Genomic DNA, 24,872 nt, shown 5'->3' with positions numbered 1-24,872 from the left:
AAAATAAATGCCACAGTTGTCCTCTAGAGGGCGGTGTTCAATTACAACTTTTCCTGTCAGGCAAAAAACAACACAAACAGGATGGGGGAAGTCAGTGTGGAAACAAACATCACAGAAAAGGCAGAAGTCCATTACAGAAAAAGTTATTTTCAACTTTATTATATTTTCTACTATCTATCTCCCTTCTTCTGTATAAATGGTATTAAAAACTACCAATAGCCTGGTCCTAAAAAGGGTCAACTGTTGTCCTTTCAGTTTATATAATAAACCTTAAGGAATTTCTAAATTTCAATCTGTTTTGCCTTTCAAGCTCTTTTCACATTCAGCGTGTGTTTTTGTGTTAAAAGAAAAGCACTGTGAGAAAAACAGTTTTTAATGACAAACAAATTGGAAGATAATCCGTTTCATCACACAAATTAGTTTGGGCTCTTACAAGTTTATTTGTTTTATTATCTCCCCCCGCCCACAGCAAACCCCTGTCCCACCCCTCCCTCCCCCCAAAAAGAAAAGAGAAAAATACAGAAAGTGGTTAAATGGGAACTCAGGCGTCCAGATGTCATATTAATTATTACACCCAGCTTTGACTGGAAAGCCCCTCGAGTAAAGTGAGCGCCCTCCCAGCCTCTGGAAGACCAGCAGCAGCAGCAGCAGCAGCAGCGGCGGAGGGAGAAAGTCCTCACAAAGCGCTAATTGGACTCTGGAAGCACACTGACAGGGCATGGATAGGTTTCAGAAAGCCTGGCGCTGGCGGAGGGGGTGCAGGGGGACGCTGAATAGAACCCACGCCTCTTTTCTAAACTCTCTAGCAGGGCCACAAAAAAAAGGAGGGGGAGGGGGGGGTTAGGGGTGAGGGAAAGAAAAGAAAGTATAGGTGGTGCGTGTGTGTGTGTGTATGTGTGTGTGTGAGAGAGGAGGAGGGTGGAGGAGGAGGGGGGGCGGGCACAAGCTTGATTTTGAATGCTGCTGCCAACACAGAAAACTTGCACAATTTATTACAATCCCCTCTGCAAGGCGCGCGTGCACAGGTGCAGATAAAGAAAAAAAAAAGACGAGGGGACGGACAGACAGACAGACAGACAGACACACACACACACACACACACACACACACACACACACACACACACACACAGGAAGAAGGATTTCGTGCGCAAAACTGAAAAACAATCCTGTCTTCGTCCTGATTTTTTGCGCATGCACGCACCACACGTGCACGCACACACACACACAGCGCGCACACACACACACACACACACACACACACACACACACACACACACACACACACACACACACATCAGAGTGAGTATTAGGCTGCAGTTTGCTCCTGTTTTTGTTCCCCGCTGAAAGACGTGTTTCATTCTTCTCGGCGTCTCAAAGCGACAATAATCGTCAGAACGCAGCGCGTCCGCGTTACTGTAACCGTACCGGGTGTATCAAATCAAACACAAAGCCTCCTCCGAGGAGCATCTCGGGGCCCCTCCGCTGATCTGCGCCTCCACGTTCCGCCTGTGCGGCTGATGATCTGCGCTAATCAAAGTGGAAAATTCGGCCTCTGACGCACAATAGTGCCTCAAATTGAGCGGCATTCAGGCGCGTCTGTAATGTCAACAATACAACTAGACGGTGTTGGAGCTGAAATGACAGCGAGCGACTGATTTACATGCAGAGCTCTCAGATAAACTCCAACATGAAGGGGAGTGTGGGGGGGTGGGGGTGTAAATGTGTTGGTGAGCTGTCTTTCTGCACCGCAGTTTGAAAAATGCCATACTTTTTATATTTCTTTTAAACCCACCGTAACAGAGCTGGATGTTTAGCCTGATTAAATAAGAAATCCAGTTTTTTTTCTTTTGCCATTATTTTTATTTTTTCAAAAAACAATATTCATTTTAAAAACACTTTTTCTGTTGTCACCTGTTGGATTTTGAGTTTAACATTTTCACATTCAAGGAATCAAACTCACTTTTCTATTTCTAAAGAAAGTTTGTGTTTTAAAATGTTATTTAAGACTCATTCTTTGTTAAAGTAATATTTTTTTCTGTAAACATCTTCAACTGCAGCCATATGACTTGTTAACAGTTTTAAAAGCTGCACAAACAACTGAGAAAAAAAACAAAAAACTAAGCACCAAAGTGTTTCTGTGTTTTCAGCGCGTGCTGCTGTGAACATCTCGACTCCTCTCAGTTGAAAACTTTCCTCTCTGTTACACCTTCTGACAGACAGAGAAAACAAAACAAAAAAAAACCCTCACCACTGACTGTTTGTTTAGTGCTTCAAATGGCACGCGTCCGGCGCGCGCAACGCACCGGCACCGGGGCAGGAGCCCAAGGTGAATCCACGCGACCAGGGGGCGTGGCCAGTCCCTCGTCCAAACGTATTGAAAAGCAGTGGCGTCTGTCTTCGAGGACTCAGTGCAGCTTTGAGGAGCGCGCGAGGCAGCAGCCCAGCGGACTGCCCCCACTGAAACAAGTGCACACAAGCGGCCACACCACGTGAACGGCACGAGCGGAACGCACCGCCTGGAGACTTAGTGATTATTTTCTAAGTTTGTGTTGTTGGTTTTTTTTTCCCACTGGGAATGGACTTCACGGCCAAAATGGAACTTAATGTGAGCCAGCAGCACCTGATGCCGCCCGCTTGTTTCTTTTCCGCCGCAGCGGCGCAGAGCATCCAGCTGAGCCCGAGCGGCAGCAGCCAGAGCAGCGGGAAGTCGGTGTCCAAGCAGCCCAAGAGGCAGCGCTCGTCCTCCCCGGAGCTGCTGCGGTGCAAGCGGAGGCTGAATTTCGCGGGTTTCGGCTACACCCTGCCGCCGCAGCAGCCGCACGCGGTGGCCCGCAGGAACGAGAGGGAGCGCAACCGGGTGAAGCTGGTCAACAACGGCTTCGCCACCCTGCGGGAACACGTCCCCAACGGCGCCGCCAACAAGAAGATGAGCAAAGTGGAGACGCTGCGCTCCGCGGTGGAGTACATCCGCGCCCTGCAGCAGCTGCTGGACGAACACGACGCGGTGAGTGCGGCGTTTCAGTCCGGGGTCCTGTCGCCCTCCATGTCGCAGGGATACTCCGCAGACATGAACTCCATGGCAGGTTCACCCGTGTCCTCCTACTCATCCGACGAGGGCTCCTACGACCCCCTCAGTCCGGAAGAACAGGAACTGCTGGACTTCACCAACTGGTTCTGAGCATCTTGATGAGGTGAGCATGATCTGAATGATAATGAATGGATGATGAATGATAATATCAGACACTCTGACAGATACACATCCATGATAAACACCGTGAATAGTGGCATTAACTTTCCCTTTCTTCTCCTCACAGAAAGATGGATCAACTCAATTCTCTGTTGTCCTGCGCTTGGGATGGTCCCGCAGGAGGAAGAACAAGATGCACTGTACACACGCGTTTTGGTCCTTGAGTCCTCAACGCCCGGTCCTCCCGGATCGACAGACACGGCCTTAAAGTCCTGAAAACTTCGAGGGGAAAAAAAAATCAGGCCAGAGATCAGCGCCAAAGGATTAAAGGAAGACGGGTCTCCTGACAGCGTGGGAATCCGAACTTCTGTGCATTTGCCCATGATAAACAAAACAAAAAAAAGCCCTAAAGTCAATTCATGCTCTTCAAGCAGCACATTAAAAACATTATTTAATACGTCGCTCTTCAACTATGCTAATCCAATCACACAGAACCAACCCTTTGGTAAACCTCTCAGACGTTGAATTCAGAAAATGCTTCCAAGTCGCGGATTTATTCTATAAAATTCTATATCAAACGCTTTTTTAAAAAAATATATTAAGATATTTTTGTATGTAAGAGATTTATAGATGTTTTGTACACATCCTTTTGTATATATTTTGTCTATATATTGCGAAGTTGCTTCTATACCTCCTGCCTATGTAGACGTGTAGTCTATTATTCTCTGGCTCTTCTGTTCATGAGGTCTCCAGACGGAGTTTGACACTCCGATGTTGTATTCTAGCACCAATGTGTCTTATTTAATAGCAAAAACCATGTTATTGCATCATGTCACGTCATAATGATCAAAACTTATGCAGCTATTGTCCAAACGGAGTGCAATGGCCACGCATTGTCTCTTTATACTGCCAGCTCTATATCCTCTTCACATAAACAGATGTTGGAAATAAGAAGTCTTATAACCATATTTTCTAGTCCAAGAATAAAACGAGATGCTACTGAATTACTTTCTTCTTCTCTTTTTTTGGGGGTGCATTCAACGGAGGGGTGGGCACGTTTGCTGTCAACATGCGGTCAGAATGAGTTGAAAACAACGTAAAACGGAATGATAAAGCTAGACTAAGATAATATACAAGATACAGAAAGAAAAGCGATCATTGCATGCTTTGTTTGAAAAGAAACTCACTTTTACGCACAGTTACGCACATTTTACGCATGATATTTTTTCTTACTCCTGTTCTATAAATCAGTGCGCAGTGGCTCAAAAAGGTTTTTGGTCACAGATCCATTATCAAAGCCCTCAATGTCCAACTCTGCTTTCTGTCTTTCGTAATAGTGGACAGTATCTGCAGCACAACAGATAAGATTTTATTTTAAGTCGTTTTATTTTTTTTTATTTCAAAGCTCGGACACTTTTTCCAGTCTGCTAAACAGTTAACTGTAACACACGAAATAATAAGTAATGTTTGTTTCTCTTCACAAAAGACACGAGATGAACAAGCTCCTACAAAAATAGCAGCATTAATCGGTGCCTAAACAACACCGTTAATACAAAATGCAAACTTAATGTCTATGCTCACAAACGCTATTAAAAAAAAATGAGCAGATGGAGGGACTGTGAGTGGATTGGTTCCACGCTGGAGGTCAGCGGTGGATCGTGAGGTAGAGCTTGTGTTTCTGCACAAGTGAGTTTGACAGGTAGGGCGGAGGCTGCAGCCGGACGCGTGTCTGGTTTAATGAGTGAATGGGGTCTGGATGGTGGTCGAGTGGAGACACGGAGCTGAATTGGCTGATGGCGTGTGCCTCCTGACAGCAGCATGCCGCTGAACACACAACAAGCACCACCTGGGAAGGGAAAAAAAAAAAAAAAAAAAAAAAAAAAAATCCTGCGTGTGTGTGCGCGTGTGCGTGTGCGCGCGTGTGGCCGCTGAGACACTCTGCTCTGGTTTCTTTTACTTATTTTACTGCAGTGGTTTGTAAATGGAAGAAATCCCATGAAATAAATAAAACTAAATCTCACATTTGATTCAAGCAGAGAAACAAAGAGGAAAACCTCGTGTTGTGTTCAGGGTTCATTGTACATGATATGACACATCGGTTGTTCTCAAAAGGAGGGTTCGTGGACCACCAGGGGGCCTGGAAGGGGGAGAAGAGGGTTCTTTGAAAAATAAAGTGCCGCAACAAGTAGGAAAAAAAAAAAGTAAAAGTGAAAAAAAAGAAGAGCGAATTTAGAATGATTACGATTTGATTAAATCTTTCACTTTCAGCATTGTTGTCTTCTTGTTCATATGATTTAAAAAACTAAACTCATTTGGAAAGGAAACGTTTTTCTGTTTGAGTTTTATTCAGCAGTTTAGTTTTCAAAAGGATTTTCATGTAAAAATCTCTTGCTGTTCAAACATTTGAAACAGTGAAAGTAAGAAATAAATAAATAAAATCGGTTCATTTATTAAAGGAACAATCTGCCATTTACAACTTCAAAACTGATTGACAGACCTTTTCATACACAGATAGTATTTGTTTAAGTAATTTCTATGTATTTCTGACATTATTAAAGTTTTATGTTCATTGATATTATCTCTAAACTGAGCCATAAAGTTGTATATTTTCATTTAAAAACATAAAACAGATTTGAATCTAACTCGACTCTATTTAACACGTGAATATGACTGAAGTTTTCCACCGTTTTAATTGAATCGAATTTATATTTGCAGGTAACTCGAACAAAGACCATAAACAACAAAGGCCGCATTAAGAAAAAATAAATTTCAATTTACACAAACATGTAGAGAAACAAACACCTGTAACCTCCAGCGTGACTCAGCACACGTGTGATGGAGGTGAACATGTAAACAGTGGTGAGAAGTGGATTGAAAAGATCCTTCTGCTTATCTGGATGAAAAATTCCTGAAGAAAAAGTTTTGCTTGCAGCCTGAAAAGAAAACATTTTATTGAGGTTTCTAACTGATATTCAGATGCAGCCGACGCACTTCGGACTGGAAATAAATAAAACTCCAGTTGGGCAGATTTGGCGACAGCCACTGGGAAAGTTTGGTTTGGGTTTGTTTCTATCTGTCAGCGTCCATTTGGGGTTCAATTTCTCCATGTTTTCCTGTACTGAGATTTCATGTAGATGTGAATTCATGTGAATTATTCTGAAGACCTTAAACCAAATTTTCTGGATTATGATCAAGACTTTGGTGACTTTAACCTTCCCAGTAATGCTACAGTCATAAAAAAAAAATAAAAAAAAACCATCAGGAAAGTCCTTCTTACAATGGAATTAGAAGAATTAGAAGTTCAGAAGCGGACTGTAATGAGCACAAATTGCCTGTTTAGGTCCTTAAAGCTCAGAAGTAAAATAAGTAAAATATTGCAGCTGAGAGAAGAAAAAGTCTCAACTTCAGAACATGTTTATCTAAAAGGCAGCTTTGACCGTTTCCTCTCGTCTCTCTGGACTCGACGTGACGACATATGCTGTTTACGGGACGTCCCTGATCTAACAGTCCCGGTTTGCTGCCTGTCAGAGTCCATTACGTTTCCCTCCGCGGCGCTCTGTCAGGCGTGCACAGGAGGGCAGCGAGCGTGCGGCCATGTCTAATTGGCAAAGCAGCAGCGAAACAAAAGGCTGGAACTACATGAGTGGAGTATCCGAGTGAATATCAGTCATCATGGCTGATTGAGTTGAACAGAAGTGGACGACAGCTCCCGTCTCTGCTGCCGCTACAGTTGCTCAAATATTGTTTTTTTTTCCTTCTACAGAACAATAAGAACTTGTTGCGTCAGCGAATTTCAGTGTCAAGAGTTTCTGAATTTATGATGTTGGTGCAGAGCTTCAGGGTTCAGGACCGTAGACAGAAGTTTACATGAAGTGGTCAAACAGAACCAACAGGGACATCAGATGTCCAATAATATTCTGTTTGCTTGACTAGTTTTCTTTACACAGCTTCTGGGTGATGTGACTGATTTAAAATTCTTATCATTCTCCTGTGTGTGTTAATCTTAAAGGTCCACCTGTGCTGACTGATTTCACCACTTAATCTTTTTTCTCATTTCTAATTTCCAACAAAGGTAAACTATTGTCCACTTTGTATTCACGCCTTTTATTGTGTAAAACTTCTGCTTCCAGTGAAGTATCTGTTTTTAAAAAAAAATTTTTTATTAGAAATTCTTGAGTTGATTCACCTCCAGAGTTTGAAACATAAACATCTGATCGCTCACGTTTCACTCTGTTAACACAATCATCTTCCTTCGTATTTGGATTATCAAAGTCAAAGTCTGCTTGTCTTTGTGAAATATTTGCTTTTAGAAGCTTGTTGGTTAGTTAGTTAGTTAGTTAGTTAGTTCGTACTTGTTTGCTGTGATTATAGTCTGGAAACGCTGCTCACACTAATGTTCGCTCAGGCACTCTGAAGGGCCGACCAATCAGCGATGAGAGTCGGCGGTTAAGCGAGATGACGAGCGTTTCTCTTCTAAATGTCGATGCTATGTTGAGGTGAAGTTTCGGCTGGTTGTGACGCGTACCGATTGGTTAAAGATGCTCCAATAGTTTCTACATGAAACCGGGTTTCTGTGCCCGTTAGGATGCAATCGATTAGCGGGGTAGGTCTGGCAACACCGGATTGATTCCCTTCCTTTAATCTCAACTTCTGTCGCCTGTTCCCACCGGGCTGCAGCTCCGGTAGCCGAGGAGGCGGCGCTGCTGACACCCGAGCCGCACCGAAGGCTCAGAGGCTGCCGGAGTCGTCGAGCGGGTTGGAGATGATGGACTTGTGGATGAGCATGAAGAGCGGCAGGTAGGCCAGGAAGTCGAGCAGGTCCAGAGGCGTGACGCGCTGCAGCTCCATCCGGACGGCCGCCTCCTGCTCCTGCAGACGGATCCCTCCGGCCTGCAGCTCCAGCAGCAGCTGCTCCCCGCTGATGAAGCCCCGCTGAGCTCCGGCGTCTCCTCGCTGCTCCTCCAGGAGGAACAGGAAGAGTTGCTGCGTCGCACGTAAACAAAACGAGGTGAACATGCGCTGTGAGTGTGTGGGTGGATGCTCGTGTGTGTGTGTGTGTGTGTGTGTGTGTGTGTGTGTGTGTGTGTGTGTAGCCTCAGATTACCTGCAGCCTGTTTCTAGTCCTGTTTGAACGCACCTGTTTGCACAGTTAATGCAGTCTAGGTAATAATTGTGGGGGTGGGGGTGAAGCGGGGGAATAATCCTTCTGGCAATTAGCAGGTTCCACCCCCCCTCCCTCCCCCTCCCACTGCCAGCCTCTCCAGTTAACAACCCTATCCCTAACAGCTCTATAATTACACGGCCTCCCCTACCTGGCCGGGGGGGGCTCAGTTTCCACACCGACCGCCTCGCGGCTTTCATGTTCCTCCGGCCTTTCAGACGCTCCGGTACTTCCTTGTGTGAACGAGGGCCGGGCCAGCTGGTCGGCCGGTCCCGGACCATCTGAGATGAGCCGTGTGTGTCTCGGGCTGATTACAGGGCTGGGCGGAGTGGACGGCATGTTCACTGCTGGGCACTTTAATGAGATTACGACTCTGCTAATCTATGAAAAGAGAAAAAAGCACCCCTTTCTTTCTCCCTCTGGCTCGCCTCCCTTCATTTCTATGCATGAGGGCTGAGTGCCTCTCTTTAAAAAAAAAAAAGAAATAAGAAAAAAGCTTGCTGTCTAAAGTTTTGGAATTGCTCTTCAAAGTGTTTATTTCGTTATAATTATACCTGCGGAGGCATTAGAGAGAGGCGGAGTTGGTGGTTGTGATGAATGTAACTAATGGGAGAGTTAATCTGACGGTGCACCTCGTTACCTTCGCTCTGAAAAGCCGCACTTCCAGAGAGCGGAAGTCCATGTTGCTGATGAGCGATCGCATGAAGTCGCTGCAAGACAAAAGAAAAGCAAAACAATCAACAGGTGAAATGTCGGGGAAGTGGTTTAATTTAAGAATCTAAAGACAAAAGTGGTCGTAGCTTCCGGGTCTGAACAATTAGGCTGATGCGTATTTGCTTTAAACTGCAATACCACCGAGGGCCACTAGGAGCTGGTTTTAAAAAGCCTCTCGCTCCATATACTCCCATTCAACTTCTCTCATCACATACAAAGTGAATACAATTTCTCAATGAGTTATCTCGGTGTCGTTAGCTAAAGTCACTCCTCTTTATTAGTTTTCTGGCCGTCCTTTTGAAAATAATCCGTCATTAATTAGAAAATAAACCTTAAAAAACGTGTTTTTTTTTCGGGCGGGGGAGGGTCTGTTTCATTGACAGTCCTGTGGTGCAGTCAGGTTACGGCTATCGGTGGGCGGGACGTAGTATCGTCGGGTCTCCAATCAGAAGAAGTCAGATCCACCGCTGGCTCCTCCCCCAGCTCGTCCAAATATGGTCACTTGCTGCTCCAAACCGCTCCGAACTAGCAAAGATGGCGACGGACAATGTCAACATCATCAAACTCCACACATTCAGTTTGTAATCCAGGTTTTCGTCTTTTTTTGTTTCATTTCTCTCAGTAAATGTAAGTTTTGGTTTATCTAATTGTGCCTTTTTTTTTTTCACGTTGCTGCCCTCGAGCCACAGTTGTATCAAAACCCTGATGTCAGTAGAAAATCGTAGTCGTGTCCCTTTAAGGAGGCCTTCATTTGGCCAAACAAGCTTGTTGTGAAAAATCCAATAAAAAAAAAAAAAAAAAATAACGTAACTATTGCGTTGGTGGAGGCGTCGGCGGGTTATTTTTGGCGGGTCAGTCCCGTGCGACGTCGTGTTTTCGGGGACGTGATGGTAAAGTGTTCTGAGCCCATTGTGGTTGCTCACCGTGGCCTGGCTGCCAAACAATGCTCGGGCACACGGGGACATCCCGCCACACTAACGGATAAAAACTGCTCTGCTTTTGGGTCGGTGGGTGTTGGAGGGGGCGGGGGGAGGCTTGCGGCCGGGCAGGCAGGGTGATCGGGGGGTGGGGGGATTGAGCGGGGTCCGTGTGGGGGTTTGGGGGAGGGAGACGGAGCAGCACACACTCTGGTGCGATGTGACCACCGGCGGAAAATGTAGGTCCGCCGGGATAATTGGAGGGAGACACGAGCGATTGTGTCGGGACAGACCTGTCCTGTCCAGCGTGTGGCACAGCGACGGTCGTCCCTTCTCTAACGAGCGCCCGGTGTTAATGAGCCCCTCCTCGCCCGGCGCTCAATGGCCTGTTGGAGCAAAGAATGGGCCGAGCGCTGGGCCATCGAGTGCAGTGCACGCCTGAGTGCCCCGCAGCGCCGCGATTGGCCCTCGTCCTCCGACCCACGGCAACGGCAGCGGGCTTGACGGGGATGAAGCGAGACAGGCCAGCTAATGATCATTAATTGCACTTGGTTTGCAGTAAAAGAGTCCAAACGCTGGTTGCGCGAGGACACTGGCGTGATAATGGCGCGCGTAAAAAAAACAAACAAAAAAAAACTGGTGTCTGGTGGGACTTGCAAGCGAGATAATAGCAGGAAAACCCATTTTCTTGATTTCTTGATACATTACGTAATGCCGAAATCTTTTTGGCGGGGGGAGGCGGCACCGAGGGGGGTAACTGGGTATTCTGACCCAGTTTTGACAGAGTTGTTTTGGGATATTTTTGAGCGGGCTGCGGCGACGCCGGGTGAGAGGAAGCTCTCTGGAGGAGGAGGAGGAGGAGGAAGAGGGACCTGCTGTCTCATGCTGTTTTTGTTTGACTCATTATTTAGTCGCCGTGAGTTTTCCAGACGACTTACTGTAACCCTCACCGCCCGCCCACACAAAACCCAACACATGCAAACGACGGGACGACCGCGGCCGCCGACGGTCTTTGGGATTCCTGTCTGGCGAGCAGGTGACGCTCCCTGAGGGAATGCAGTGCCCATGTGAGGTGAACTTTTCAGGGGGGTGAGGGGGGCTGGAAAGTTGAAAAGAAAAGAGGAGAGTAAAAAAAAGAAAACTAAAATCTATCTAGCTATAAATAAATGTGGGATACAGCGAGTCGGATTTAAAAGGCCTTCCATGATCAGGGAGGCTGATTGTGTAACAACTGTTGCAGCTCATTTCCAAGCCAGGATTAGAGACAACAGGATTAAGTGACACAGGTAAGAGGATCAATTTAGTTCAGCCGGGAGTGAGATGACAGAAGGATGCTATTGTTTTCCTGGTGTTTTCCCTCCGAACGCTGATCTCCTCTCCTTCTTATCATTTAAATGGCACGAAGGAGTTCTGTGAAAAGAGCCTTAATGTGGACATTCATTATCATTACTATAATTGCCTCTATGCAGAGCAGACACCCAAGTCCGTCCACAGGCGCAAGGACACAAAGGGCCGGCCGTAAATCAGAGGACCCGTGACCCCCTCCCCTCCCCTGGCCCTGTCCTCGCTGAGAGGGAGCTCTCACTGCGGGGTGAGGGCTCCGGGTGCAGGCCTTGACCCCCGGGGACCTCCGCAGTGGGCTCGACTCCACACACTCCTGTCTGTAGGAAGCTGTAGACCCCAAGGGCAGGAAGGAAAAAAAAAAAAAAAAAGAAGCGCTGTGTGTGGGAATCTGAGGCATATGGGGGCATAAATGTAGGAGAGACTCTGGGGACGCTGAGGCCGACCCAAGGGTTCAATCTTCGGTTATTTTCATTAGTGATGAGGTTTTTAAATTTTTTTTTTTTTTAACGTATTCAGTTTACTGTAAAAAACAACGCATACTTGTGCTACTGAGATTTTTTGCTTTAAAAAAAAAAAAAAAAAAAAAAAAATCTTAATTTTAACAATCTCAAGAGTGCAGGAGTTAAACAGTATCTAGAAAAAGTTGTTGTTCATGAATGAATTGTTCATAAACATTTGATTTAAAGGTGCTTCACTACAATAAATCACATCAGTGCATTCAAACTCTGCTCTGCTACGCTAGGCTAGTTCGCTTCAGGATTTCTTACTTTGGGAAACAGGAACGATTGGTTAAATTAGATTTTAGCAGCCAGTGCAGTTTGGCTTTTAGATCTGTTGTCTTGTCATTGTGAACATTTGAAGCCCCCCCCAATAAAAAAAAACAAAAACAAAAAAATATTACTAATAATTTCTGTGGTATAAAGAGTTTTTACGGCAGGTGAAGAAGTCAACAAGTCAAATTCTGGTCAAAGTACTTCGTTATCACATCAAAACCTCAAAACTTTAAACCTTCAAAGTCGCATAAAACGTTAAAAAAAAAAAAAAAAGACAAGGGGATCAAAGAGAGTCCCACACACGACGACAAAATCGCTGGAACACACTTTGCGTACACACTCTTCAGTCTTCAGTATTTATGGGAGGTCAGTGGCTCCTCTGAGGAGTGTGTCTGCTGCTGGTCTCTTACTCCATGGAGGCGATCTTCTGCGCCAGGCTGGCGATCACAGCGAACAGCCTCAGGTCCACCAGCCCGTCTGTCACTCTGAAGTCCACCATCTCCAGGATCTGAAGGAGACGTTCGCGTTACAGTCTGTGTGTGTGTGTGTATGTGTGTGTGTGTGTGCAGATGCAGTTTTGAAGCCCACCCTGTAGACGTAGATCTCCTCCTCGTCAGACAGCAGCTCGGGAGGGATGATGTTCTTCAGAGCGAGCAGAAGCTGCAGGCAGGAGATGTAGCCGTCTCCGTCGCTGTCCTCCTGCAAACATCACAGGTTTCTTCATCGGAGGGATTTTAAAGAGTTAAAAGAGGCAGAAATATCCAGAAAGTCCCCCCCCCCCCCCCCCCCCAAAAAAAAAAAAAAAAAACCAAATTGATAGTTTTGACTTTTAAAAGTAGATTTTTGACCTGATAACATCTCAGGAAGAACTACAGACTGAGATTTAGTGGATTAATTGATTAGTAGTGAGTTAATAGCCAAACAATTATGATAATTTGTTGATTTATTTTTAACTCTTTTTATAGAAGGTCAAAATTCTCAGTTTTAAGCTTCTCAAATGGTCATATTCTCCGGTTTTCTTTGCCTTCTGGCATTTTAAAACCGAAAAACAATCAGTTAAAAGTGATTTAAAATCTGTTTTCTGATGGTTAGTAGACCAAAGTTCTTCATCATCATTGCTGCTGTTGATGGGGGTAAAAAAGAAGAAGAAGAAAATCACATTCTTCCTGCAACATATTACAGTGAGTGAAACAGAATATCCTGCAAGCGAAAAGGGAATATAAAAGGGTTTAAATCCCTTTTCACTCACCGCTTCAAAAGCCCTTTTGTACTCCGCCAGCTTCTCCTGACTGAAAATGCAATACTTGGCCAGAAAGTCGACTGGAAAGAGAAGAGACGAAAAACAAAGGCAGAAGTTCAGAGCGTCAACTGCACTGTGTGACAACAGATGAGCAGAGTTTCAGTTTTATGGGCATTTCATTGTGTTTTAAAAGTGAATTCTCGGCTCGAGGAACAACGTCGCGTCTCCCAGCGGCTGCGTGTGTGTGTGTGTGTGTGTGCGCGTGTGTGTGCGTGTGTGTGTGTGTGTGTGTGTGTGTGTGCGTGTGTGTGTGTGTGCAGAGTGGATTAGAGCAATATTTCTCTCCTCTGGTCACACCGGGGTCACAGAATGGGGACAATGCGGTCCGAGGGGTTCACAGGGCGTCCAGTTGGCCGGGATCTGAGTGGTGGAGAGGGAGGGGGGGGCAGAGTGGCACTTGGCTGCTGGGTCTTTTAATAAAGACAGAAAGTGAGATGAATAGATGGTGCAGCAGTCAAGGCCGGCAAATAAACTCCGTTATCCTGCTTCAACGGGGAAACGATTTTTTTTTTTTTTTTTTTTTTTTTTTACAACGGGCGGATTATTTGCATTTAAGACTGAACTTTATTCTTGGTTTCACGAGGTAGAAAACGGAATACATTTCTGTTTGGAGGACAAAATATCCCATGTGAAGACTCTTCCACTGTTTTCTGATGTCTTACAGAGCAAATGACAAAAAAAAACGTGAAATGCAACTTTACGTATCTAAAAAAAAAACAACAACTCAACTTTGTACCTTTTAAAAGTTGTGCCAGCCCTCTGGTCAATAGAAATTCTTGAAAGTTTTAAATTGTAATGCAGAATCCTAGTTTCAAACTTGAATTTGATTTCAAATCTAGAATATTTCCGTACATACGGAGTCTGCAGTCTGTGCAAAAATACAATACATGACTTTAACAACCTTAAGGCTGCTTAAGGGGAAACAAAAGGAGAACATGGTCCATTTAAGACTTTTGTTCAAGGCACAAAAAAATAAAACCAGTTTTTAGTAAATATAATATCCAAATCTGTAAAAATGTCCACTATAAATACCCAGAAGTTAAACTTTGTAGTGTTTTTTGTGACTTTTAACGATCCTTTTATGTAAAAAAAACAAAATGAGCTTGTTTCCTTGACTCAATGCTAGTCTCAAATATAAAAGCAATGATTGCACGAGGGGCACAAACGGACACAAACCACACCTATGAATATTTCAGTAGGCAAATTTGGGAGGAAGCACGACTTCGGAATAAAAATAAAGGGGGGTGGGGGGGGCGGGTTGAAAAATGGGGCTTTTAAGCTGCTGCCACTTCAATTTAGGAGATGAGAATGAGTCTACTGAATAATGGATCTATTCATTGGTTTGCAGAAGAAAGAGGAGCAACAGAGTTGGTATCAGTCTGGACTTAAACCTCTGGACCTCTGGGGTTTCTCTGCAGTAGCAGGGGGGCCTGTTTGAATCTGCTATTTATCAGCTTAGGCCTAATCAAAACCAGGCCTCGGCCTTTCACATGCAAAATGTTACATTCGTGTCGAGTCAACTCGACTTGTTAAAGCTTGATTGATCAAAAAAAAAAAAAAAAAAAAAAAAAAAAAAAAACCCGCAGCCTGCCGTCCGCCGCATCTGTTTGCAAATATCGGCGATGAGCCGCGGCTGCGGGTCGAGGATCTGCGGCAGCGCCTCGGGCCCACACGGGACCGGGCCGGGGATTTAAAGTCCTCCTCCTCCTTCTTCCTCGCTTCAGAAGGCTGCAGCAGTTAAAGTGACCCGGCACCTCGTTGTGACCCGGTGTTAAAGGATCTCTGAGGTTCACTGGACCATCTGGAGGAGAGGCAGCCGCCGACCCGGGAAAATATGAAAATGTGTTTCACACTTCGCTGACAGGAACCATCCAGGGTGTTGTGGGTGTGTGTGGTAACTTTTCATCTTTTCTCCTGTCATTTTATCAAGTCCGGATCATTTTTGGCCACCGATAGCAGAAACCTGACTTGCACCATAGACCCTGTCAATCAAACAGACACGCCCCCTTAAAAACACGTCTTTTTGAAGCTTATTTCTAATGAATGAGGGATTATTTTCAGATGGACCGCCAGAAAACTAATAAGAAGGAGAGACTTTAACCAACAACACCGAGATACCTGGTGTAAAAAAAAATTATTGACTCAGTATTTTACAGAGAGAAATTGAATAGGAGTCTATGGAGCCGGAGGGTTGTAGGAGCCGACCTCTGGTGGCACTCGGCGGTATCGCAGCTGAAGGCCCTTCGGCCTCATTTTTCAGTTACGTCCACGTTTAAATCAGTCAATAGTTTAGCACCAGTAATGAGTTTCTGATGTCAGGGTTTGATCGATTTCACTACTTTTAGATGTAGAGACGAGTATAAAGGGAGATTTAGCGGGAAACTTTCACCTCTGATGAGTTCTCTCATATGTATAATATATATATATGTATATATATATATATATATAAAAAAAAAGAATACTAGTTTTATTCTTTTCGGTATGATGGTATGATGTGTGTCTAAAACGCAGAGTAAAGCCATGTTCTGTGAGGGTAACTTACATCATCAACATCAGCCCCGACCTTCGCCTTGTCTGCAGCGCGCACACACACACACACACACACACACACACACACACACACACACACACACACACACACAGTGCAGAGGTGCTGCAGGAGGCCGGGTTCCCTGGCCGAACGTTGGGGGGGGTGGGGTGGGGGGGGGAGCGCCCTGTCGGGGGAATCAGCTGGACAAAAGGTGCAAGTGGAGTGAGAGATTGAGGGAGGAAGCGAGGGCGGGTGGAGGAGCGGGACAAAGCCGAGGCAGTAAAGCCTCCAGCCTGATAGCCTTATCTGATTCCACTCCAGTGCTTGATGGCTTTTTTTTCACCCCCTGCCTTTAAAGCGCAACAGGTTGTGCCTTTGGTGTGAAGCCTAGCAGAAAATGTTAATCAAGAGAGGGCCTGCGTGGAGAAAAGGCGAGAGAAAGGGGGAGAGTCACTCTGCCGAGGCCGTAATCTGTAATGAGACCGAGGCGATCAGTTGCAATTGAGAGAGGAAGAATAGGGGCCATGATGATGATGAGCAGGGAGGCTCACTCTTTCACTGGCGTTTGTTTTTCTGTTTTGTTCCTTTTCTCTCGCGGAGTCACTGCTCTTGCACCGGGTCCACGAGGCTGCAAACAGCCGCGGGTCACAACTCATTTAACACACACTTGGACGTCGTTTTCAAAACCTCCACCACCTGAGATGTGTCTGTAGCAACCGACACCGAGCTGGCAGGTGCTAACAGCTGGAGTTGAAGATCAGGACAGATGTGTAAACCTGTTTGGTCATTATTTGATAAATTGGCCAATTTAAGAAATTCAGTTTGAAAATCAGAGAAGTTTTGCCTCATTTGTTCATAAAAAAAAGAAAAAAGAAAAAGATGCATAACACAAGATGTCTACAAAAGTTTCATCTTGGTTTTGATATAAGAAGTCGAATATCCTGTTGGGAATAGTGTTGAACATTTTTACACACCAGCTTACAAGAAGCGAAGAGAGACCAGCTTACAAGAAGCGAAGAGAGTGCTGAAAGTTATTGTCATTTAATAACTTTGCCAATTTTAGACGTCTTCTTACAGGAAGCCTGTCGTACAGATGTTTGTGTTTAGTTTCTTTTGAAATGAGAACAAAAGGCTTTTTACAAAAGCATGTTTATGTTGCTCAATCTTAAGGCTCTGCATCATTAGTTCAACTTTGACATCAAATCTGTGTCTTTTTCAAAGTATGTGAATTTTCCTTCCCATTTTCTGGTCATTAGGTTTCCAATGTAAATATTTCATGTTTTAATGAATGGGGATGAGGACTGTCTTGTTAGCTTTGTCTTTGGCAGTGAAATACAAACATTCACAGCACTGTGGTACAAAAAGGAAAGAAAAAGTCCTGACAAATATATCAAAACTTGTTGTTTTTTTCTTTTGAAACTAGTTAACATATTTGCCGACACGAATAGCGAGGAGAATTCAAACTTGATTAGTCTGTTAGATCATAAATTTGCTCATCTAAACTACGTTTTATTAATGCACTCCTCTTTTATTTGCTGCTTGTGTTCGGACCACATTTCACACATATTTCCAGGTTGTGTAGAAATATTTAAAATAAGCAAAATTAGCACCTCTGTAAAACCATGTGAGCGCGGGATGCAATTAATAACACACACACACACACACACACACACACAGAGGGGTCTATTGTTGTTTTTGTAACGTGTTCACTTGTTTGTTGCTCTCTTTTCCCGCTTAATCCCAGACTTTTGTCTCTGCTCATCATCACACTGTATAAACTGTCCCATAATTCCTCTAACAAAGGTCACATTCAGCAGCCGAGAGGAGGTGACCCCCTTTTTTTTTTTGTTGTTAATAGGTGGAGAATGTCAGAGCGAAACGTGCCCCACATAAACGGCCTGAAAATATCTGATTAAGAGCGAAAATGTGGAGCAAAAATCCGCTCACACACTTGGAGATAAACAGAGTCTGAACCGGCTTCTAGCTGCGCGGAGATCCACGAGAAATAGGTTGATGGGATGTTTTTGGGGTTTAACTTCTTAAATATGAGATGATCCTGTGAATCTAACCGCCGCGACGCAACGAGACAAAAGCCGTAGAATATAAAAGTGTGGCGTGGAGAGATAAGGAGGTGTGTGAGGTCCGAGCGCCGAGCCGGACCTTTAAACCGGGGCCGAGCGGGTCGTTTCACAATAGTGTAGAAGAACGAGGTGCTGTCGGGTGCTCTGAACACATGAAAGGTAAAGATCGAAATCTTATCTGATGGAAGTGTTACGGGAAAACCACGTGGCCGTGGCGGGCCAGCAGGAGGTGCAGGAGGTGCAGGAGGTGCAGGAGGTGCAGGAGGTGCAGGGAGGAGGGAGTCTGCAGGTTTTTTACACTGATAAAGTGGTCACATGAAGGGGAGTGAAAAAGCAGGAAACACACTGTTGTGTAAAGGCAATAATCATCAGCAAACAAGCACATTTACCATCTAAATTACACGGATTTAGTGCTATAATATACTGGAAACTACAAATGTATTTTAGCTAGACCTACAAAGATCAAAGGATTAAGATTAAAGGAGAATTAAACTGAGTTTGTTTTTGTAGATTAAGAGGAAAAAACTGCCGGTTCTCAGAAGTGATGCTCATATATTCATGCATATGTTAATTTTTTTTTTTTATAAATGTAGAAATTTAGATTAAATACTTTTCACATGAACACAAAGCTCTAAAATGACTTCCTGTTTTGCGACCCACAAATTTGTTTTTTTGGCGGGACGTATCGTCCTCGGCTTCCAAAGGGTGACGTCACTGTCAGTTGACGCTCGGTTTAATAAAAAAACAAGACGACATTATATTAAAAACAGAAATTCCCCACTTCCCTGTTGCTCAAGAACACACCAGTAGAGTGCAAACAATATTGACCTCCAGTTTGTCCCCTGTGTTGGTTCACGGTGATGCTGACGAGGTCGTTTGTCACTTCTCTACATTCTGGCAGCAGAAATGAAGCACATTTTTAAGAGTGCTCTTAATACTCTTAATTAGGAAGTAGGACATTCCCAAAATGGGAGTTTTCCTGATTCCCAGCTGCCTGAACGCACAATAAACTATAAAGATGAGAGACCAGAAAAAACAAAAAAGCTCAAACATTGAAGTCTAAGCAGTGTTCAGCACTCGGTGCGGTGAAGAAAAAAAACAACAACAACCAGTCTTCTCGGGACAGGATTTTGGCAAACGTGTGCCGGTCTCTCCTGAGTGGGCGCTACAATGTGAAAGAGGGTGACAGTATTTGGCAGCATTCTCCTGCAGGCGCTGTTGTCCCTGCATGAACACAAGACTCCTCCCCCCTTTACTTTGTCCAAAAAAGACTGTGTGTGTGTGTGTGTGTGTGCTGAGGGAGGGAGGGAAGGGAGGAGGTTAAAACTCTGGTAGGGGAAACAAACAAAGACACACGTAGCGGCCACACTCCTGTCTCTGGCTGCACGCCATCGGCCTCACCGCAGACCACAACTTACGCTTTCCAACACACAAACACACACACGCCTACGACCAATCAGCTCCTGATCCCCCGCCTGATATACCCCCCCACCCCCCCACCCTGCCCTCCCTTCCCACACACCCTCCCTAGAGAGGCCAAATCATCTGCTTTACCGCAAGACCAGATCTCCAGAGATAACCTCACAAAGCAAAATCATCTGCTATTATTGCCCCGCCGCTCCTTGACATTGTGCCATTAATAAGGCCATTGTGGAGGCCCCCGCTCCCTGTTTGGACACCGTATAATAGACTCTTTGACAGATTTACTTTGCTCTCTCTCTCTCTCTCTCTCTCTCTCTCTTTCGTGAATACAACGGGCATTATTCCACGCTGCCGCCCGTCAATAGGCGCGCTTGTTTGGTTTGCCCAGTTCATTCTGGACGGATGCTGAATACATAGAGGTATTCCCAGACCGAAGGGGTGAGCAAACAGGGGTTAGATAAAAGGCACTGTACCTGAACGCACACACCGGGGGGTGGGGGGGGTGTTTCCTGCACACACACACACACATTCGCACAAACACCTCACGCTACAGCCGTAAACCTCCTTTTGGTCTCTCTTTTTAAGCGACTTCTCGTCCATTCGGTCGGCTGTATTTTTTTGTGTGTTTTTTTTCCGTAAACAACAGTTTAGCCGTGACCTCCGCCCACGGGCCGAAGACGGGAAACGGCTTCTGCTTATTACTGGTGGTTTTACTGGGCGGGGTCGAACTGAGGCCGGCAGGTGTTCTGTATCAACATTGATATTCATCGGAGACCTTCGGCCCACAGAGTCCCGCGCACCGCAGCCAGCCGCTGGTTAACAGGCAGGGAGCGCTTTTTTTTCTGGCAACACAAAGACAACAACAAAAAAAACAAACAAAAAAACATGACCGCTTGACTTCGGAGAGAGAGAAAAAAAAAAGTATCTCTTCAGACAATTTGTGCTTTATTTTTTAATAAAAAAATACTGTTGGCTTCAAACGCTCGCTGGCTGATGACAACTTGGAGGGTCGCGGGGGTCGAATGGGAGACGGGGCGGCGGAGTTACAGGAAGTGATAGGTGCGGGGATGTGCAGAGGGGAGGGGGGGAGGAGGAGTGGGAGGAGGAGGAAGAGGGGGGGATTTTTGGGAAGCCTTTGGCAAGCGGTCAGTGTCGGACGAATTAAAAAAAAAAAGAAAAGAAAAAAAGGAACAATTATGACCAGTTAGTCCTTTTCAGAGACTAATGAGGCGCCACGGTTACGAGGGTCGAGATGAGAGGCTGTCAGCAGGCGTACAGAAACACACACCAAACACACGCGACAAAACAAAAGCCGCCCGGCGAACATTCAAAAAGCAGAAACAAATTCCAGATTGTACCGGGACGGACCTCCACGAACACGCCACACCCATAAACACCAGCGCGCTCACGGAGTGTCTTTATCCCGACAACACACGTCCACGCGCCGAAAAATAACATAATAATCGTGATTTGATATTCCAGAATAAACATTTCCCTGTCCAATCTTAACCTGGAACTCACGATAACGTTCCGCTTTTTATCATAACAGCTTTGAATCTTGTTTTTGGGCCACTTGGGGAAAAAAAAAGTTGCGAACACGGCATTGATTTATGGTCTTTTTACCTTTTAAATTGAAAAACTGATCAAACAAAAAGTCAAATTTCGCAGTCGTTCAGTCCCGTTTGTTTTCCATCTAATCAGCGCAGGTCCCATATTCCCCCTTTTTGTTTTTGTTGTTCTCTGTTATTGGTCTCCACCATCTCCTTAAGTCCCGCCTCTTCTCTGAAAACAGCTGCCTGCACACGTTATAAAAATAAAATAAATGAACCATGACTGTAAAGTTGCTGAATGAGAGGGAGCTTCAACGACCTCATTTGATGTTTTTCACAGTCGTTTCACAACTCGCATTCGACGCCGATACCAAACGACGATCTCCGCATTGAAGGAAACGAGACCGGCCGACATTACCCCGCTTCGTTCAAATTTTCACCTGGTTTCCACGACGATAAGAGCGGACGTAAACCGCAGTCCGTACTCCTGTAACAAGACAAAAAGCTTTTCCATCAGTAATAACCTTGCAGCAGAATAGCGAGGCCAGCTGCAGGCTTCTCCCTCCTGCTTGATTACCGTCTGAACAAACCTGTCCAATCAGCCCCATTCACGGGGGCGCCGGCACTCACGGGACAACTCTGACCCGACTGACCTACGCGAAGGGCCGCCCCCCCCCCCCCCCTCCCCTCCGCCTCCCACCCCCCTGACCCGCGGTGTGGATGCTTATTGTCGCACCCGCCGGCCCCGGCGCTCTCACAAAGGCTTGGATGCCAGAAATTAGGCACTTGAGGAAACTGGAGAACTCCTGGCCCAAAACTCCTGTTTGCTAAAAAAAAAAAAAAAAGAGCCAATTCTAAAAATCAAGTGCTGTAATTGAATTTTTTAGAGTCGAGTGTTGGTAAAAGCGTTTTGTTTTTTTTCATGCATCGTCCATTGTGTGAAGAGGAGGGGAAGAAAAGGGGTTGGCAGGCAGACACAGTTTTAACATTTAAACGTTGCTAATTGCTCACAGTTAAAGCAAAAACACTTTACATTTTAACAATCAGGGGGGCCGTTTTCCTGTTTTTTGTATTTTACAGCTCCGCCTGAAACTCTCCACACCGCAGAGCTTATACCGTGTGTGCAAGTCTTTAATGTCAAATAGACACAAGCTTTGGCAGATTATATTAGAGTGATTTGAGTTCGCCTGATGTTACCGGACCCCAAAAATCACTGTGGGAACATACGGGGTCACTTCACGGGGAACCGTCTCCTGTCGTTTCATCGTACCGGGTGTAGACCCTCGAGCCTGAAACGATTGTGAGCAGCCCTTTAACCAATCAGCATCGACCTCCACACGGGCCAAAACTGGACGAAATCCTACCACCGCTGAAATTATTACATTTGGCCAACGGCGTCATCGCACGTCACCACCAACCGTGATCGCAGATTGACCGCCGCAGTGCATTGTGGGACGATCTTGCATTTGAATGATTTTTCTTTTTCTTCTTACACCGTGGTAACGTTGGTCTCAGTCTGATGTCATTTTTGGGTTAAAATTGAACAATTCGGGGCGAGAGAGTGTCATGCGATCAGGTTTGTTTGCAATTTTAAGGTATAAAACAGAATCAGCTTATTTTAGGGGATTTCAGGACCATCGACTTGGGGGACAAACATAAATCAAAGACTTTGTGAGCTTCAGTAATGCACTAAAATGATAGTTTTCTGCACTGTTTATGACTTGATTGCTCATATTATCGTGCGGTCATTGTTTGGTTTTCTTATATCTATTTAACAACAAGTATTAAATCCTGTGAAAATTCCCAGAGCACTTTAGATGACTCGTTTTACGTCCCGATCAATGAAAGAAAACTAATGCTTTAATTGTTTTAAATAATTTTTCAAAATAAACTCACAGTCCTCGAAGTTGGAACAGCCTCTGCTGCTTTTACTCTGGCGGGGTGTGTCGTCCTGCAGTTTGGACAGCATGCTCAGCGCCTTTGTTTTCCTCTCCTCCATCCTTCTCTCCTTCTCTTCAGCTCGACGCTCGGGCCTCCTGCCTCCATCCGAGAGCTCGTCTCTCCATCCTGGATAATTGGAGTCGTCCTCGGCGGGGGCCCCCGTCATCTGCGTGGAAAAGACGTACAACGTAAAATATATATATGTTTTGAAAAAAAAACAAAAAACGAAGGAAGTCTTGAATGTAGTATGATGTATTTTAAAAATGTTTAACTCTACGATCAACCGCAGTCCTCAACAGGAAAGAAACAAAAACACATTTGTATTCACGATCATCTACGTGGAAGCAGCCACTTAGTAAAAAGCACTAAAACCCATTTCTGGTCCTTTAATAAACACTAATTCTCCTCACATTGTTCTCTTAAATGCCACAGTCACATCTCCCCTCAGCCCTTTCAGAGCTTCACCAAAGGAGCGGACGCTGCCCCCTGAAAAACTTAAACAGCCGTCCATTTCGTCGCTGACCCGGCCAATTAAGAGTCCCATTATCTCCGAACACAAAGTCCACAGAATACAGTTTTTCGGTGTGGAAGCGCGGAGACAAAGAGCGCCCATCAATGCAGCCTCCAGCTTAAAGGAGCCTCGGATTGTCTTCCGCAACAGTTTCCATTAAGAGTTTCGGACTCTTTTCTTCCGAGCTGCTTCTACGAGTGTTTTCTTGTGGTGAGCGCATGAGCGATGATTTAAAAATGCGATACATCTGGAGATGGCTCCATTCAACAGGGCTCGACCAGTCGAGTAGCCGGCGGCCTTCAGATTCATTAGGGGCCCTGGCGAACGCGGTCGGCGAGTATTTACCCGCCCCCTCCTCCCCCCCCCCCCCCATCCTCCCCCCCCCCCCCCCCCCCCCCCCCCATCCTCCCTCCCCCCCCTCTGCCGGCGAGCGCTCGGGAGGTCAGCGGGCCTCAGATTGATGGAGCCACGTCTCATTTGACGGAGCCGTCTTCCACCGCGCTGCACACAATCACACGCTCTCCGCCCGGCCCGGCCGACGCCCACCCGGTGTCACCGGAAAACAGACGACGGGGGGGGTGAGAAAATGTATTCATCCTTCCGAGCGCAGGATTCATCATCCCTCGTTTCACATGCAACCAAAAAAAAAAACATCCACGGGGCCAAACGATGACGAACGAGACGCGAAGACGGGTCATTTTCAAAAACACCAAACTTTTGTGGCGCGAGGTTAAAAACGATCGCCGCACTTCTCTTTTAAACTAAATGAACTACATTTTTTTGCTGGTTGTTCCGACACATTCAGGATCATTGCTGCCTTTTCCGTTAGTTTGTGTGTGCGATTGTCAGAAGTTACATTTGAAGGGCTCTTTATTACAATCTTGTATTTTTCTGTAATGCAACACAGTGTTAACAATGTTTTTTTTTATTACATTATTCAACCAGAAATTGAACTGTTTTTTTTTTTTTCTGTTTCTGCAACTAACCTAAATCGTGTGATGACGAGTCGAATGTTTGGCTTGAACTAACGACTGTTTATTGAGGAGGAGAATCTTCAGTCGGGGCATCTCTACTTCAGGCATTTGTGTATTTTTTTTCTTGACGTGCAGCCTATCAAATTTGTTGGTGATTCATATTCTCATGAAAGACACTGATTAAAATCTGTACTTCCACTCTGTTTCCGTGACATCTTTAAACGTGGGCGAAGCTCCGACTAAAAATTATTCAGGCTTTGTTTTGTTTTTTTCCCTTTTTTTTTTTTTTTAGAAAAACCCTCCTCTCCTATAACCTGTCCTTATAATCCGTGAATGCATGGCGGCGATTACTGGTCAGTACGAGCAAGGAAACAAGAGCCCATCTGAAAAAAAAAAACACACACAGCAGGTTGCCATACCAACCGCAGCATCTGAGCGCAGCAGATAGCTGGATTTGGCTGCGAG

The 24,872-nt window shown here is 45.3% G+C and overlaps 2 protein-coding genes across 2 annotated transcripts; one reads left to right on the top strand and one right to left on the bottom strand.

Moving 5' to 3' along the window:
• Window positions 1-2,441: 2,441 nt before the first annotated feature.
• On the top strand, window positions 2,442-4,180 carry ascl1a (achaete-scute family bHLH transcription factor 1a). Its single transcript, XM_069139844.1, has 2 exons — window positions 2,442-3,193; window positions 3,317-4,180. The coding sequence occupies exon 1, from the start codon at window positions 2,578-2,580 to the stop codon at window positions 3,178-3,180; it is 603 nt and encodes a 200-aa protein (XP_068995945.1). The 5' UTR covers window positions 2,442-2,577; the 3' UTR covers window positions 3,181-3,193; window positions 3,317-4,180.
• A 2,937-nt stretch (window positions 4,181-7,117) lies between these two features.
• LOC138192463 (uncharacterized) lies at window positions 7,118-23,016 on the bottom strand. The gene is made up of 6 exons (XM_069139863.1): window positions 22,878-23,016; window positions 13,348-13,418; window positions 12,687-12,797; window positions 12,509-12,606; window positions 8,991-9,060; window positions 7,118-8,172 (listed from the first exon to the last, which is right to left on the bottom strand). Exons 1-6 carry the CDS (start codon window positions 22,978-22,980, stop codon window positions 7,918-7,920), a joined length of 708 nt encoding a protein of 235 aa, XP_068995964.1. The 5' UTR covers window positions 22,981-23,016; the 3' UTR covers window positions 7,118-7,917.
• Between the last annotated feature and the right edge of the window lie 1,856 nt (window positions 23,017-24,872).

This window comes from Embiotoca jacksoni, unplaced genomic scaffold (assembly GCF_022577435.1).
Source record: "Embiotoca jacksoni isolate LCO1_2020_lvr unplaced genomic scaffold, fEmbJac1.0.p SCAF_86, whole genome shotgun sequence".
Taxonomy (NCBI): Eukaryota; Metazoa; Chordata; class Actinopteri; family Embiotocidae; genus Embiotoca; species Embiotoca jacksoni.
Note: the sequence above shows the minus strand (reverse complement) of the source record. Positions and strands in the feature narration are given on the sequence as shown.

Coding starts and splice junctions, on each gene's coding strand:
- ascl1a (XM_069139844.1), top strand. CDS start 2,578: ATGGACTTCACGGCCAAAATGGAACTTAATGTGAGCCAGCAGCACCTG.
- LOC138192463 (XM_069139863.1), bottom strand. CDS start 22,980: ATGGAGGAGAGGAAAACAAAGGCGCTGAGCATGCTGTCCAAACTGCAG. Junction 13,419..22,877: donor CTGTTCCAACTTCGAGGACT/GTGAGTTTATTT, acceptor TTCTCTTTCCAG/TCGACTTTCTGGCCAAGTAT. Junction 12,607..12,686: donor AGGAGATCTACGTCTACAGG/GTGGGCTTCAAA, acceptor CGTCTCCTTCAG/ATCCTGGAGATGGTGGACTT.